This window comes from Haematobia irritans, chromosome 4, assembly GCF_050003625.1.
Source record: "Haematobia irritans isolate KBUSLIRL chromosome 4, ASM5000362v1, whole genome shotgun sequence".
Taxonomy (NCBI): Eukaryota; Metazoa; Arthropoda; class Insecta; order Diptera; family Muscidae; genus Haematobia; species Haematobia irritans.
Genome location: NC_134400.1, coordinates 174,665,819 through 174,682,785, shown reverse-complemented (window position 1 = coordinate 174,682,785; position 16,967 = coordinate 174,665,819). Strand labels below are relative to the sequence as shown.

Genomic DNA, 16,967 nt, shown 5'->3' with positions numbered 1-16,967 from the left:
ATTTCTTGTTTTATTGTTTACTTTTACTTTTAATGCCAATAACAAAACAATTTATTTCCCATTCCATTTAGAGCCAAGGATTGTTTGAATGGTACCCTTTTGCCACCGGGCTCCTTGCCACCCTCTTATATGAATTTTACGCAATTTTGGAAAATTTACGATGAGAGTACTGTGCCCGTTGATCCGGAGCAACGATTTTTGCCAAATCAACAAAATTTGACTATATATAAATCAAAAAAATTATTCATCAATTTGGAGGGATGTGTGAATACACTGAAAAATGAATGCAAGGAATTTCATGCTAGGCATGGTAGTGATGGTGATAATAGAACCGCCGTATCCAGATATCAATGTTATTACAATAAGGTAAGCTCACCTGCCGTGTCACAAGAGTGAATTAACCCTCTAATGCCCAGGCTTCATTTAATAAGGAAACTTTTAGTTAAACACACCTTAAGACAACAAAAATGGGCAAAATAAAAAGAAAACTTATTTGAAAGTATTCAAGAGGCTTTGCAGCATATGCTGAATTTTACCGTATAAATTTTTCTTGCTTAGTTCTCTTGCTTTAACATTGAAAATTTAATCAGCTGGCAAAAAAATTGGGGCATTAGAGGGTTAAATAAAACAAGTAAGTAAAGTCTAAAGTCGGGCGGGGCCGACTATATTATATCCTGCACCACTTTTTAAATCCACATTTTCGATACTATTTATATCAAATCCGTCAAATGTGTTGGGTGCTATATATTCAAATCTGACCCAATCTGAACAACAATTTTTTAGACTTTTACAAAATCTATAGACCTAAAATTGTAGTCGGCAATAATAAATAAGGGAAACATTTAAATCTGAACCAATTTTGAGGCAACTTCCCAAAAGTGTATTTATGATTTATCGGTCGATAGATGTGTATTGGAAGTATAGGAAAATGTGGGTCATTCCTACAAGTTTTCGACTTAACAGTGGTGTTTTTATGCGGAAAATGTTTGCTCAAATCGGAAAAACATATATATGGAAGCTATATCAAAATCTGAACCGATTTCAATCTAATTTGGCAGGCATAGCTACAATATTAATTCTACTCCCTGTGCACGTAATCATGTAAATTGAATTATAACTTTGACCTCTGTGATCATATTACCCAAAATCGGGCGAAAGAAATATATGGGAGCTATACCTAAATCTGAACCGATTCCAACCAAAATTAGCATGCACATCAAGAACCTTAATTCTACACTCTGTGCAAAATTTCAAATCCGAGTAAATCTTTTGTCTCTATGGTTATATGTGTCTAAATCGGGCGAAAGATATATATGGGAACTATATCTAAATCTTAACCGATTTCACTCAAATTTCACATGCTTGACTATAGTACTAATTGTTCTCCTTGTGCAAAATTTCCAGTTGGCTGATAAGTCCCCGGTCTGACACATAGATGGCGTCGCTAGTATTAAATGCATATTATTTTTATATAGTACCAACCTTCAAATGATTCGTGTCAAAATTTGACGTCTGTAAGTCAATTAGTGTGTGAGATAGAGCGTCTTTTGTGAAGCAATTGTGAAAAAAATGGAAAAAAAAAGGAATTTCGTGTTTTGATAAAATACTGTTTTCTGAAGGGAAAAAATACGGTGGAAGCAAAAACTTGCCTTAATAATGAGTTTTCGGACTCTGCCCCAGGGAAATAAACAATAATTGATGCAAAATTCAAGCGTGGTGAAATGAGCACGGAGGACGGTGAACGCAGTGGACGCCCGAAAGTGGTGGTTACCCACGAAAACATCAAAAAAATCCACAAAATGATTTTGAATGACCGTAAAATGAAGTTGATCGAGATAGCAGAGGCCTTAAAGATATCAAAGGAACGTGTTGGTTATATCATTCATCAATATTTGGATATGCGGAAGCTCTGTGCAAAATGGGTGCCGCGCGAGCTCACATTTGACCAAAAACAACAACGTGTTGATGATTCTGAGCGGTGTTTGCAGCTGATAACTCGTAATAAACCCCGAGTTTTTCCGTCGATATGTGACAATGGATGAAACATGGCTCCATCACTACACTCCTGAGTCCAATCGACAGTCGGCTGAGTGGACAGCGACCGGTGAACCGTCTCCGAAGTGTGGAAAGACTCAAAAGTCCGCTGGCAAAGTAATGGCCTCTGTTTTTTGGGATGGACATGGAATAATTTTTATCGATTATCTTGAGAAGGGAAAAACCATCAACAGTGACTATTACATGGCGTTATTGGAGCGTTTGAAGGTCGAAATCGCGGCAAAACGGCCCCATATGAAGAAGAAAAAAGTGTTGTTCCCCCAAGACAACGCACCGTGCCACAAGTCATTGAGAACGATGGCAAAAATTCATGAATTGGGCTTCGAATTGCTTCCCCACCCACCGTATTCTCCAGATCTGGCCCCCAGCGACTTTTTCTTGTTCTCAGACCTCAAAAGGATGCTCGCAGGGAAAAAATTTGGCTGCAATGAAGAGGTGATCGCCGAAACTGAGGCCTATTTTGAGGCAAAACCGAAGGAGTACTACCAAAATGGTATCAAAAAATTGGAAGATCGTTATAATCGTTGTATCGCTCTTGAAGGGAACTATGTTGAATAATAAAAACGAATTTTGACAAAAAAATGTGTTAGACTGGGGGCTTATCAGCCAACCTGTTATATGAGAACTACGAGGGCGGTTCGGAAACTTCTTAGCCTATCAATGAAAGAAAATAGTTAGTTTTTCAAAAATATTTTTATTTTTCAATATAATCTCCTGAAACTTTAATACACACTGAACAAAAAGCATACTCGGTTCCAAAGATTTTGTCTTTACTTTAAAAAATTTGGTATTGATTCCGAGCCAAAGAAGGGGAGAATACAAGTAAGGATACTTTTAAGACACAATTTTCTTTTAAATTTAGGTTTTGTGTATTTGCTTGTGTATTATCTATTGTTCAACATATTCGAAAAACTTGTTCTTTCTGGTGCGATTCGGATGTTTAAAATGAAACAGGTTCCTAAGAGTTTGTCCCTTACTGGATCATGAGAACCTGTCTATGGAGTAAAGGGCGATACGGTCAAAATTTCAATTTTGCATTTAAAAAACCTGAACACCCCTCATTTTGAAGGTGTGTGTGTGTAGAATGTTGCTCCTATTTTGATTTTAGAATTCACTCTTCAGTTGTCAAAATGCCGTCCAAGCAAGGAGAGCAGCGTATCAAAATTTTGCTCGCGCATCGCGAAAATCCGAGCTACTCGCACGCAAAGCTGGCAAAATCGCTAAAAGTTGCCAACCGTTACAAATGTAATTAAAGTGTTTGGGGAACGTTTGTCGACAGCTAGGAAGTCTGGATCGGGGGGAAATCGAAAACCGGAAGCCGCTGAGACGACAAAGAGAGTTGCCGGTAGTTTCAAGCGAAACCCTGACCTCTCTCTCTCCGAGATGCCGCAAACAAGCTGGGTGTATCGTCTACAACCGTGCATCGAGCCAAAAAACGAGCCGGACTATCGACTTACAAGAAGGTAGTGACTCCAAATCGCGATGATAAACAAAATACGACGGCCAAAGCGCGATCCCGGAGGCTGTACACGACGATGCTGACGAAGTTTGACTGCGTGGTAATGGACGACGAAACCTACGTCAAAGCCGACTACAAGCAGCTTCCGGGACAGGAGTTTTATACGGCAAAAGGAAGGGGAAAGGTAGCACATAAAACTGTCAAAGTTCGCAAAGAAATATCTGGTTTGGCAAGCCATCTGTACCTGTGGCTTGAAAAGCAGCATTTTCATAGCTTCCGGGACTGTCAACCAAGAAATTTACGTGAAAGAGTGTTTGAATAAACGTCGGCCAAAGCGCGATCCCGGAGGCTGTACACGACGATGCTGACGAAGTTTGACTGCGTGGTAATGGACGACGAAACCTACGTCAAAGCCGACTACAAGCAGCTTCCGGGACAGGAGTTTTATACGGCAAAAGGAAGGGGAAAGGTAGCACATAAAACTGTCAAAGTTCGCAAAGAAATATCTGGTTTGGCAAGCCATCTGTACCTGTGGCTTGAAAAGCAGCATTTTCATAGCTTCCGGGACTGTCAACCAAGAAATTTACGTGAAAGAGTGTTTGAATAAACGTCGGCTGCCTTCCCTGAAGAAACACGGTTGTTCCGTACTGTTTTGGCCGGATTTGGCATCTTGCCATTACGGTAAAAAGGCCATGGAGTGGTACGCCGCCAACAACGTACAGGTGGTTCCCAAGGACAAGAACCCTCCCAACACGCCAGAGCTCCGCCCAATTGAGAAATACTGGGCTATTGTCAAGCGGAACCTAAAGAAGACCAAAAAAGCTGCTAAGGACGAGCAGCAGTTCAAGGCAAACTGGCTTTCTGCGGCGAAGAAGGTGGACAAGGTGGCTGTACAAAATCTGATGGCAGGTGTCAAGCGTGAGGCCCGGCAATTCGGATTTGGAAAAGCGAAAGCCTAACTGAATATTTTTCCTCAATTTTATACTAATTGAACTTGAAAAAGAAATTTAATTTGATTTTTTAAATAAACAATTTCACCGATTTACACGCGTTTTCCCTTGACCAAATTTTGACAGTATCACCCTTTATACACTTGGATAGAGGTTCATAATTTTATAAAATTAAAAGTGCTTCAAATCAAATCAATACCCAACAATTCTATAATACATCTTTGTGTTTTTTTAGCACATTGAAATTTAGGAGGCTGTAGTAGGAGGAGTAGTTTTTGTGGTGGAAACTGGTATATTCGAATTTATTTTTGGTGATTTTTACCCTTCGGGAGTTGGCATCACTGACTCTGAAAATTCAACTGCCTGCTTACTTCTGCCATCCATGCAGTGAATGGCGTGGCTGAGGGTTTGGTGGCAATGAAATAACTGATAAGATCAGATATGTACATGTCGATCGCAGATGCCATATTTGTAAGTACAAGGATGTCATGCGGTAGTGGAATATCTGATAGGTACAGGTTGAACAGTGTCGTTGATATCACCTCATCTTAAGGAACTGCCTATTTCACTCTTGGAGGTCTCGATTTTCAATCCCTACATTCCACGTATGCCTGACGCCCGCAGTAGTGAGTAGTGTCAAGGGTCTTAGCTACTGGCGAGAAAAGGCAAATCGGTCAGTACAATTCACCCTTGCCCGAGTCTATGTGTGGCTTCAGTAGTGGAATCACCTACGGGAGCCACCGTGGTGCAATGGTTAGCATGCCCGCCTTGTATAAACAAGGTCGTGGGTTCGATTCCTGCTTCGACCGAACACTAAAAAGTTTTTCAGCGGTGGATTATCCCACCTCAGTAATGCTGGTGACATTTCTGAGGGTTTCAAAGCTTCTCTAAGTGGTTTCACTGCAATGTGGAACGCCGTTCGGACTCGGCTATAAAAAGGAAGTCCCTTGTCATTGAGCTTAACATGGAATCGGGTAGCACTCACACGCAAAGAAAAAAAACGTTTGGAAAACGTGTACCGAAAACGTTTTTCTTTTGTTAGAGTTTTTTGAATTGCTTCGAAAATTTTAAACTTTTATCACCAAAAAAATTCGTTTGTTACAAAATTTTTATTTTTTCAATAAAAAAAGTTATTTTTGAAATAACAACACAGTCCATTTCGTTTATATCAAATACTGTTCTTTTCTGACTTTAGGTCTTTAATAAGACACATTTTACAGTTCAAAATTTAATATAGTACAATGTAATGTTGAACATTTTTTCGGAATCTTCCGAATATATCTGGAATATATGTCAAAAAACAAAAGCAAAAAAAAAACTTTGGCCGAAGCAGGGATCGAACCCACGACCCTTGGCATGAGAGTCGGACGTAGCTACCACTGCTCCACGGTGCCAAACTAAATGTTTGTTTCTGTTAAATAAACTTTGTTTATTCGGTTCGTCGGCGCCGCAAGCTATGCTATATAAATATAACTTATATGGATATTTATCTATTGATGACCATAACAGGTACATAGCTCAGTGGTTAGTGTGTTGGCTTACAATGTGCATGGTCCGCGGTTCGATTCTCCGTCCAGGCGAAAGGTAAAAAAAGATTTATAAAATCGTATAATTTCTCCTACATTGTTAATATTACAGGAAAAGGTGTTAAGAACTAAAAATCCTCGTGGATGTGAGAAACATGTGAGGGACAATGCAATTAGCAAGAAAATAATGTTTTTTTTTTTTTTTTTTTTTTGAGCTAGTCTTTATGAAATTGTTTTTACATCCTGGAAAAGAATAAACGTTTATCACAAAAAGTATATACTTTTCTTCCAAATACACTTCCTTACAGCGAAAAGCAAATGAGAAACGAACTTTGTTTGTCTAAAATTTCGTTTGGGAGGAAAGAATTATTTTTTTGCGTGCAGTGATAAGAGAGAAGTTCACCAATGTGGTATCACAATGGACTGAATAGTCTAAGTGAGCCTGATACATCGGGCTGCCACCTCACCTAACCTAACCTACACGTTTTCCAGCCATCGGAAATAAAGAGTGATTCCAAGGACAAATTAAGGAATCTGCTGAAGTTTATTACTTTCGTGATTTAATCCAAAAAGATTTTCATTTGAAATCTTTATTCATTATTAATTTCTATTTTTTTATTTCAGGATCCGAATGTGGAATTTGTCACCTCGAGATACGATCTTAAAAAAGTTTACAATGAGTTATTATTCTCCTTAATCGTACCAATAGTTCTATTTGTCATATCATCGATATCCTTGATTATCATAACGAAATCAGTAAAGGTAAGAAATATTTTAGTTGCTTAATTGGATGTTCAATAAATTCTTAAACCTTTTTTTTTCAATTAGGTTGGTGATGATGCAAAAATGCGTTGTGTTTGTGCAGCCGAAGATGATGATGATGACGACAATGTTTATTCAACGAGGAAAAGTATGCGAGCAAGGCAACAGGAAACTCTGGAAGCAAATGAAAATCTTAATCAATTGACAAATTTAGAGGTAAATTTATACTAAAACAAGTAAGGAAAGTCTAAAGTCGGGCGGGGCCGACTATATTATACCCTGCACCTCTTTGTAGATCTAAATTTTCGATACCATATCACATCCGTCAAATGAGTTGGGGGCTATATATAAAAGTTTGCCCCAAATACTTCTACAAAATCTGTAGACTCAAAATTTAAGTCGACTAATGCTCTAGGGTGGAACACAATGTTAGTAAAAAAATATGGGAAACATTTAAATCTGAAGCAATTTTAAGGAAACTTCGCAAAACTTTATTTATGATTTATCGCTCGATATATATGTATTAGAAGTTTAGGAAAATTAGAGTCATTTGTACAACTTTTCGACTAAGCAGTGGCGATTTAACAAGTAAAATGTTGGTATTTTGACCATTTTTGTCGAAATCGGAAAAACATATATATGGGAGCTATATCTAAATCTGAACCGATTTCAACCAAATTTGGCACGCATAGCTGCAACGCTAATTCTACTCCCTGTACAAAATTTCAACTAAATCGGAGTTAAAAATTGGCCTCTGTGATCATATGAGTGTAAATCGGGCGAAAACTATATATGGGAGATATATCTAAATCTGAACCGAGTTCAACTAAATTTGGCACGCATAGCTACAATGCTAATTCTACTCCCTGTGCAAAATTTCAACTAAATCGGAGCAAAAAATTGGCCTCTGTGGTCATATGTGTGTAAATCGGCCGAAAGCTATATATGGAAGCTATATACAAATCTGAACCGATTTCAACCAAATTTGGCACGCATAGCAATAATGCTAATTCTACTCCCTGTGCAAAATTTCAACTAAATCGGAGTTAAAAATTGGCCTCTGTGGTCATATGAGTGTAAATCGGGCGAAAGCTATATATGGGAGATATATCTAAATCTGAACCGATTTCAACCAAATTTGGCACGCATAGCTATACTACTAATTGTACTCCTAGTGCAAAAATTCAACCAAATTGGGGTAAAACTCTGGCTTCTGGGACCGTATTAGTCCATATTGGGCGATAGATATATATGGGAGCTATATCTAAATCTGAACCGATTTCAATAAAATCTGGCACACTTGACGACACTACTACTTGTACTCCTATTGCAAAATTTCAACCAAATTGGGGTAAAACTCTGGCTTCTGGGACCGTATTAGTCCATATCGGGCGAATGATATATATGGGAGCTATATCTAAATCTGAACCGATTTCTTCTAAAATCAATAGGAATCTATTCTGAGCCAAAACACATACTTGTGCCAAATTTGAAGTCGATTGGACTAAAACTACGACCTAGACTTTGATTAAAAAAATGTGTTCACGGACAGACGGACATCGCTATATCGACTCAAGAGCCCACCCTGAGCATTTTTGCCAAAGACACCATGTGTCTATCTCGTCTCCTTCTGGGTGTTGCAAACATATGCACTAACTTATAACACCCTGTTCCACAGTGTGGTGCGGATGCTAACATATATTAATTTAGAGTTTGCTTATAAACATATATATATTTAGATAGAGATAACAAGAGAGTCCCAGCTAAAAAAGAGCTCCCAAAAAAGTAGTTTGGATCCCCAACTTGTGATCCGAAAGTAGTGCAAACTTGGATCATCTCCAATGAATTTTACTTGGGCTTGTCATGACGAAAGTACTTCGTTTCCGGATCCTTTGCATTGCCTTAGAAGTTGAATTTACAACAACATATTTTACACTTTTTTATATTCCAATTATCTTTTTTTACAATTTGACTTTTTCGGGTTTGAACCAGGAATTCTATCAAAAATGGTATATTTTTTACTGTTTGGTAGATTGGTACAATTCCTTATGATTTGGTAGATTTTTCAAAATATCCCTCACCAACCAGCAGGTATTTCACAATTTTTTTTATTTTACTATAGAAATAACATTGTGAAAAAAAATTCTATCGAAATAAAATTTTGAAAAAAATTTCTATAGAAATAAAATTTTGAAAAACATTTCTATACAAATAAATGTTTGAAATTTTGTTAATACAATTTTGGCAACAGTTTCTATAGATATAAAATTTTGACAATATTTTCTATAAAAATAAAATTTCACAAAATTTTTACATAATTTTCTATAGAAATAAAATTTTGACAACATTGTCTATAGAAATAAAATTTTGACATAATTTTCTATAAAAATTTGACAAAATTTTCTATAGAAATAAACTTTGACAAAATTTTCTTTAGAATTAAAATTTTGATAAAATTTTCTATAGAAATAAAATATTGATAACATTTTCTATAGAAATAAAGTTTTGACAACATTTTCTAAAAAACAAAATTTCTATAAAAATAAAATTTTGACACAATTTTCTATAAAAATAAAAATTTTCTATAGAAATCAAATTTTGACAACACTTTCTATAAAAATAAAATTTCACAACATTTTCTATAGAAATAAAATTTTGCTAAACAAGAATTTTTGGTTTGGTAGTTTTTTGGTAAAATCTTCTTCAAAGTTTGGTAGATTATATTTTATTCGTTCATACTTATAAATAACATCTCGAGAAACAATTAGAATGTTATTCCTTGGTGTCGTATTACGATCATATCACAAACATTTGAATTGACCTTTCGACGCTTTATGTTCAATGGCGTTCCATCAAACCCGGCTTCAACTCCTGGTTGGACCGAAAAAGTTTTTCAAATTGTAAAAAATTAGATAATAGGAAAATAATAGTGTAATAAAAAATATGGTTAAAAAAATGCAATTGGTTGGAAAAAAATATATTTTTCGCTTTTAAATTTCTTCATTCTTCATTCAAACTTCCAGGGCACAACTTCTAAAGCAATGCAAAGGATCCAAAAAGGGAGTACTTCCGTCCCATGACAAGCCCATGTAAAATTCATTGGAGATGATCCAAGCTTGCACCACTTCCGGATCACAGATTGGGGATCCAAACTACTTTTTAATAAATAAATAAAATAAATAATTTTTAAATTTTTATGATTTTTAATGCATTATTCGCTCGTCTGGAACGTTTGACATCAAATATTTTCAAAAATTCGCAATTTTTCTAAAAAGGATTTAGCATTTTTTCGGCAAAATCTAAACAATTTGCACTATTTTTTATACCCTGCGCCACACTGTGGAACAGGGTATTATAAGTTAGTGCATATGTTTGCAACACCCAGAAGGAGACGAGATAGACACATGGTGCCTTTGGCAAAAATGCTCAGGGTGGGCTCCTGAGTCGATATAGCCATGTCCGTCTGTCCGTGAACACACTTTTGTAATCAAAGGTCGCAATTTTAGTCCAATCGACTTCAAATTTGGCACAAGTATGTGTTTTGGCTCAGAATAGAACCCTATTGATTTTGAAAGAAATCGGTTCAGATTTAGATATAGCTCCCATATATAACCTTCGCCCTATATGGACTAATACGGTCCCAGAATCCAGAGTTTTACCCTAATTTGCTTAAACTTTTGCGCAAAAAGAACAATTAGTACTATAGTCAAGTGTGCCACATTTGGTGAAAATCGGTTCAGAGTTAGATAGAGCTCCCATATATAGCTTTCGCCCGATTTACACTCATATGACCACAGAGACCAATTTTTTGCTCCGATTTAGTTGAAATTTTGCACAGGGAGTAGAATTACCATTGTAGCTATGCGTGCCAAATTTCGTTGAAATCGGTTCAGATTTAGATATATCTCCCATATACAGCTTTCGCCCGATTTACACTCATATGACCACAGAGACCAATTTTTTGCTCCGATTTAGTTGAAATTTTGCACAGGGAGTAGAATTACCATTGTAGCTATGCGTGCCAAATTTGGTTGAAATCGGTTCAGATTTAGATATATCTCCCATATACAGCTTTCGCCCGATTTACACTCATATGACCACAGAGGCCAATTTTTAACTCCGATTTAGTTTAAATTTTGCACAGGGACTAGAATTAGCATTGTAGCTATGCGTGCCAAATTTGGAATCGGTTCAGATTTAGATATAGCTCGCATATATATATTTTTCTGATTTCGACAAAAATGGTCAAAATACCAACACTTTCTTCGTAAAATCGCCACTGCTTAGTCGAAAAGTTGTAAAAATGACTCTAATGGGAGATATATCTAAATCTAAACCGATTTCAACCAAATTTGGCACGCATAGCTACAATGCTAATTCTACTCCCTGTGCAAGATTTCAACTAAATCGGAGCAAAAAATTGGCCTCTGTGGTCATATGAGTGTAAATCGGGCGAAAGCTACATATGGGAGATATATCTAAATTTGAACCGATTTATACAAAATTTGGCACGCATAGCTACAATACTAATTCTACTCCCTGTGCAAAATTTCAACTAAATCGGAGCAAAAATTGGCCTCTGTGGTCATATGCGTGTAAATCGGGCGAAAGCTATATATGGGAGCTATATCTAAATCTGAACCGATTTCACTTGACTACACTACTAATTGCACTCCTAGTGCAAAATTTCAACCAAATTGGGGTAAAACTCTGGCTTCTGGGACCGTATTAGTCCATATCGGGCGAAAGATATATATGGGAGCTATATCTAAATCTGAACCGATTTCAATAAAATTTGGCACACTTGACTATACTACAATTGGTCTTCTTGTGCAAAATTTTAAGAAAATTAGGCTTCTGGGGCCATATAAGTCCATATCGGGCGAAATATATATATATATATGGGAGCTATATCTAAATCTGAACCGATTTCTTCCAAAATCAATAGGGATCTATTCTGAGCCAAAACACAAAACACAGAAATCACTTCTTTTTAGATATTTATTTATTTTTTTTTTCTGAAAATTTCTTCAAAAACCAAAATCCCCAATGACATTGCGTCCTTTCTTAGTACCTTATTTAGATTAGTTTTAATGTCAAAATCACAAATTATTTTTCTTCCAGGATATGGATATAAGTCCAGGTGATCCCTTAGGTATGGCTGGTAGCACGAAATATTTATTACCACAAAGTGCTACAAATGATTCAGGTACCACCGAAAATACTAATGAAGACGAAAAGGCTTTAACATGCGACGTTCCAGAAAAACCTTTGGTTATAATTTAAAAAAAAAAGAAAAAAAAAAACAATAAATTACGAGAAGAAAAAGCCGTACAATTTTTTTTCAAATAGAACGATAAAAAACAATTCTAAATTTTTTTCGAGTATACAAATATATTTATAAATACATAAATATTTATTAATGTGTAAACTATATATATATATGGCAAATGCCAAAAATATTACTATCATATAAAGATGAAAATAATTAAAGAATTTAATGTTTATATACTATTGTATTTTGGAAATCTTAAAATTCAGTGTCCAGTCAAGTCACAAGTGTACCTTGAGCTAACATTTTCCTTCGTCCAATTAGAAGAATAATCGAATAATTAAACAAAAATTGTAAAATTCCATACGAAACCCCAAATACAGACAATTATTTTTTAATACCAGCAATTATTTTGGGCTTTTACGGTTGGATAATTTTATGGAAACAATAGAATAATTTATTCAATTGTCCCCTATTCCAATGGAGGAATATAATTTTCTTCAGACATAAAATTTTTTTATTGTAAATTTAATCTTTCAAAATTACGATTTTCTATTGCTATTAGATCATATTCTAGATTTATAAGAACCATTTTTATTTGAATTTTAGAGGAATATTAAATACCTCTTCTAAGTGTAGAAGAAAACCCGATCATTTGATGTGAAATCTAAATTCTATATATTTTTACCAGCAATTTTGATGATTTGAGTGCGCCTTCTATCCCTTCAAAAATTTAAATCGGGAGACTAATGGATATGAGGATTATATGAAACTCATAATAATATAAATCAAAATTGGTATATAATTTTATGGTACAATCAAAAAAAGTTTACTTGGATCCAACAATTTTGACCTTCCCTTAAGGATTTTGGTATTGATTCTTTAAAATAACGAAAGTTTTTAGTGACCTATCTAGGACCAACAAAATTCAAATTAGGAAACAGATCTCGTTTATCAAATTTTCATTCTCTTTTCGCGGTTTATTAATAAAGGTACTCACGTACAAACAAATGCTAGTTTAAAAATCCAAATTGTAACGGATACTTCAAAGTAAAAAATATTTTCTTAATTCCAAAAAAAAAAAACTTTAAACCAAAGACGCTAAATCCTTAAAATAAGTCTTAGCCTATATTTGAAGCGTTTTTGTCTTAAATATAAAGTTTCAATATTTCAGTTAATTTAAGGACAATTTCTTTAAATCCAAATTGTAACGGATACTTCAAAGTAAAAAATATTTTCTTAATTCCAAAAAAAAAACTTTAAATCAAAGACGCTAAATCCTTAAAATAAGTCTTAGCCTATATTTGAAGGATTTTTGTCTTAAATATAAAATTTCAATATTTCAGTTAATTTAAGGACAATTTCTTTAAATCCAAAATGTGTTTCTTTACTTTAAGGAAACTTAGCCTTAGTTCAAAGACATGCGACTTTAACGGAGGCACGCAAATTTACAAAATTTGTGTCCTAAATTTAATGGAAACAATTTTTGAAGCAAAGATTATAAACTTTATTTTTATTAAAATTGCATTATTTTAAAGAAGTTTGTCTTTAATATTTTGTAAATTTCGCATCCTAAAACCAAAACATGCGCCATATTGGACACACACATTTGGGGACCAAAACTACCTCTAGATTTTTAACTTCAGGCTAATCGAATAAAAATTGGAGTGTCTACTCTGAAAAAAAATACTGTCGTAAGTCCAAAGATTTCATGTCCTTAAAATACGAATGCTAATTTTGCTTAACATCGAAGAAGATATCTGAGAAATATATATATGTTAGTTTTTTTCTTCCTTGTCCAAAAGTCGATTGACTTTTCAATGTCGTTATTCGACTTAAAAATGGGTATTTTAATATGTAAGACTGCATGTTGTTTGACTGCACGGAAAAAAAATTCATGAACATTTTTTCCAATTAAAGTCTTAATAGAGTTTTAAAAAATATTCAATTAAAAATTTAATTGATTCAACAATTTTTTTTAATTGGAACAAACATTAATAGTATCAGTTAATTTTTTAAGTGGATCAATAAAGGAACTGACTTTCAATTAATATTTTAATTGATATTATCATTTCTGTGATTGAAGACATTTCAATTAAAAATTATTTGGATCAATTAATTTCGTGATTGAAGACAAAGCATATTTTGTGTATGTGAGCTCAACTTGGCCTAAATTTTTCAAAATTAATGTCTTGACTATAAAGCAAAAAAGCGTTCAAATATATGTTAGGACATGTTTTTCAAAAACTTATTTAAAAGACGTTTTTACATGAAACATAGCATACTTTCTACCTGTAGACGTGTCTGCACTCGGAAACTTAAGTTAAGTCGTTAACATGTTTTTAAAGAACTTTGACAGCACATGAAGAAGAAAGCTGAAAAAACGATAAAATTAAAATTTGTTTCCTAGAATCAAGTACCCAAAACTCAAAGAGAATTGTGTCCTTATTTCAATTCCCCGATTCTTTGGTTCGAAATCAATACAAAAATCTAGAGAATAAGACAAAATCTGATCAGGAAGTAAAATTGAGAAATCGGTCCATAAAGGGACTATACCAAAACATGGATCGATTCACAAATTTGTTTACGGACATAAAATACTTCTAGATTTCTAATTTCATACAAATCGGATACAAATTGTGGTGTCTACACGCAGAAAAGGAATATTATAACCCCAAATAGGTTTGAATTTTTCAGCAGCTTTGTAAGGGAAGTCAAAGTCAATCAGCGCTTAACAGGTTGGCTGATAAGTCCCCGGTCTAACAAAGAAAAACACGTTTTTTTTGTCAAAATTCGTTTTTATTATTCAACATAGTTCCCTGCAAGAGCGATACAACGATTATAACGACTTTCCAATTTTTTGATACCATTTTGGTAGTACTCCTTCGGTTTTGCCTCAAAATAGACCTCAGTTTCGGCGATCACCTCTTCATTGCGGCCAAATTTTTTTCCTGCGGGCATCCTTTTGAGGTCTGATAACAAGAAAAAGTCGCTGGGGGCAGATCTGGAGAATACGGTGGGTGGGGAAGCAATTCGAAGACCAATTCATGAATTTTTGCCATCGTTCTCAATGACATGTGGCACGGTGCGTTGTCTTGGTGGAACAACACTTATTTCTTCTTCATGTGGGGCCGTTTTGCCGCGATTTCGACCTTTAAACGCTCCAATAACGCCATATAATAGTCACTGTTGATGGTTTTACCCTTCTCAAGATAATCGATAAAAATTATTCCATGTCCATCCCAAAAAACAGAGGCCATTACTTTGCCAGCGGACTTTTGAGTCTTTCCACACTTCGGAGACGGTTCACCGGTCGCTGTCCACTCAGCCGACTGTCGATTGGACTCAGGAGTGTAGTGATGGAGCCATGTTTTATCCATTGTCACATATCGACGGAAAAACTCGGGTGTATTACGAGTTAACAGCTGCAAACACCGCTCAGAATCATCAACACGTTGTTGTTTTTGGTCTAATGTGAGCTCGCGCGGCACCCATTTTGCACAGAGCTTCCGCATATCCAAATATTGGTGAATGATATGACCAACACGTTCCTTTGATATCTTTAAGGCCTCTGCTATCTCGATCAACTTCATTTTACGGTAATTCAAAATCATTTTGTGGATTTTTTTGATGTTTTCGTCGGTAACCACCTCTTTCAAAAGGCGTCCACTGCATTCACCGTCCTCCGTGCTCATTGCACCACGCTTGAATTTTACATACCAATCAATTATTGTTGATTTCCCTGGGGCAGAGTCCGGAAACCCATTATCAAGCCATTTTTTTGCTTCCACCGTATTTTTTCCCTTCAAAAAACAGTATTTTTTCAAAACACGAAATTCCTTTTTTCCATTTTTTTTCACAATAACAAAAGTTGTTTCACAAAAGACGCTCTATCTCACAAACTAATTGACTTACAGTCGTCACGAATCATTTGAAGGTTGGTACTATATAAAAATAATATGCATTTAATACTAGCGACGCCATCTATGTGTCAGAGCGGGGACTTATCAGCCAACCTGTTACCTTTGCGATGAATTCACTGATGAATGTATAAGGAAATGTCCCACTTAAATGCGCTTTTTCTTTGAATGAACTTCAGCACTACCAGAAGCACAAAATTTTGTACTGAAAAAATATTGTCGTGAGGTCAAAGATTTCATGTCCTTAAAGTAGGAATGCAAATTTTGCTTAGCATAGAAGACGCATTTCTCTAATATAAAGATTTTTTACTTGTCCAAAAGTCGATAAACTTTTCAATGAAGTCGTATTGTCTTTATAATTAAGTGATTTGACTTAAAAATGGGTATCATAACATCCATACGGGAAATGGAACAGCCACAGGACCGGTACAGGACTAGTCCCTGGTGTGTATGGACCAGTCCCAGTTCTGATCAAAATGCTTGGAAGGGACCGGTCACGTGTCCGGACGGGATAAATTTACACTTTAGGACACGTCTTGGACTCATTCCAAAGGACACGTCCTGGGACAATTTAGCAGAAGCACTCCATAGACAGGCCCTCAGGACCCACACTCGGACAAACTCTTAGAAAACTGTTTCAGTTTGGGCAACCGAATCGCATTCGAACATTTGAAATAGGTCGAACAATAGGTTATTCTGATAATTTTATTTCACAGATTTTAATATCATTTAATATTTAATACGGAAATCAATAAATTACGACTATTTAGAAATTGCAACTAACTGGAGGTGATGGTACCAGTTCTGTGATGGGTCCACCAGTGGCAATGTGCACCAATTTCCCGAAGGGATGAAAAATTTTTTTTTTTTTGGGCTGAGGTCAACTTGACTTTAATAATTCAGAAAAATTCTTTAAAATTAATGAAATTGTCTTTAAATTTGTTGTCTTTGTGCATCTTGACAACAAAGCAAAAAATCGTTCAAAAATAGGACATGTTTTGCAACACTTTATTTTAAAGACGT

The 16,967-nt window shown here is 35.3% G+C and overlaps 1 protein-coding gene across 1 annotated transcript in view; it reads left to right on the top strand.

Annotated features, from left to right (window-relative positions):
- The window catches only part of Teh4 (tipE homolog 4 phospholipid transfer protein), a 38,802-nt gene extending 26,676 nt beyond the window's left edge, over window positions 1–12,126 (top strand). Inside the window, exons 6-9 of the mRNA XM_075305036.1 lie at window positions 72–366; window positions 6,615–6,752; window positions 6,819–6,968; window positions 11,877–12,126. Coding sequence (XP_075161151.1) covers window positions 72–366; window positions 6,615–6,752; window positions 6,819–6,968; window positions 11,877–12,038 — 745 coding nt within the window. The 3' untranslated portion in view covers window positions 12,039–12,126. The remainder of the gene's footprint in view (window positions 1–71; window positions 367–6,614; window positions 6,753–6,818; window positions 6,969–11,876) is intronic.
- Window positions 12,127–16,967: the final 4,841 nt, after the last annotated feature.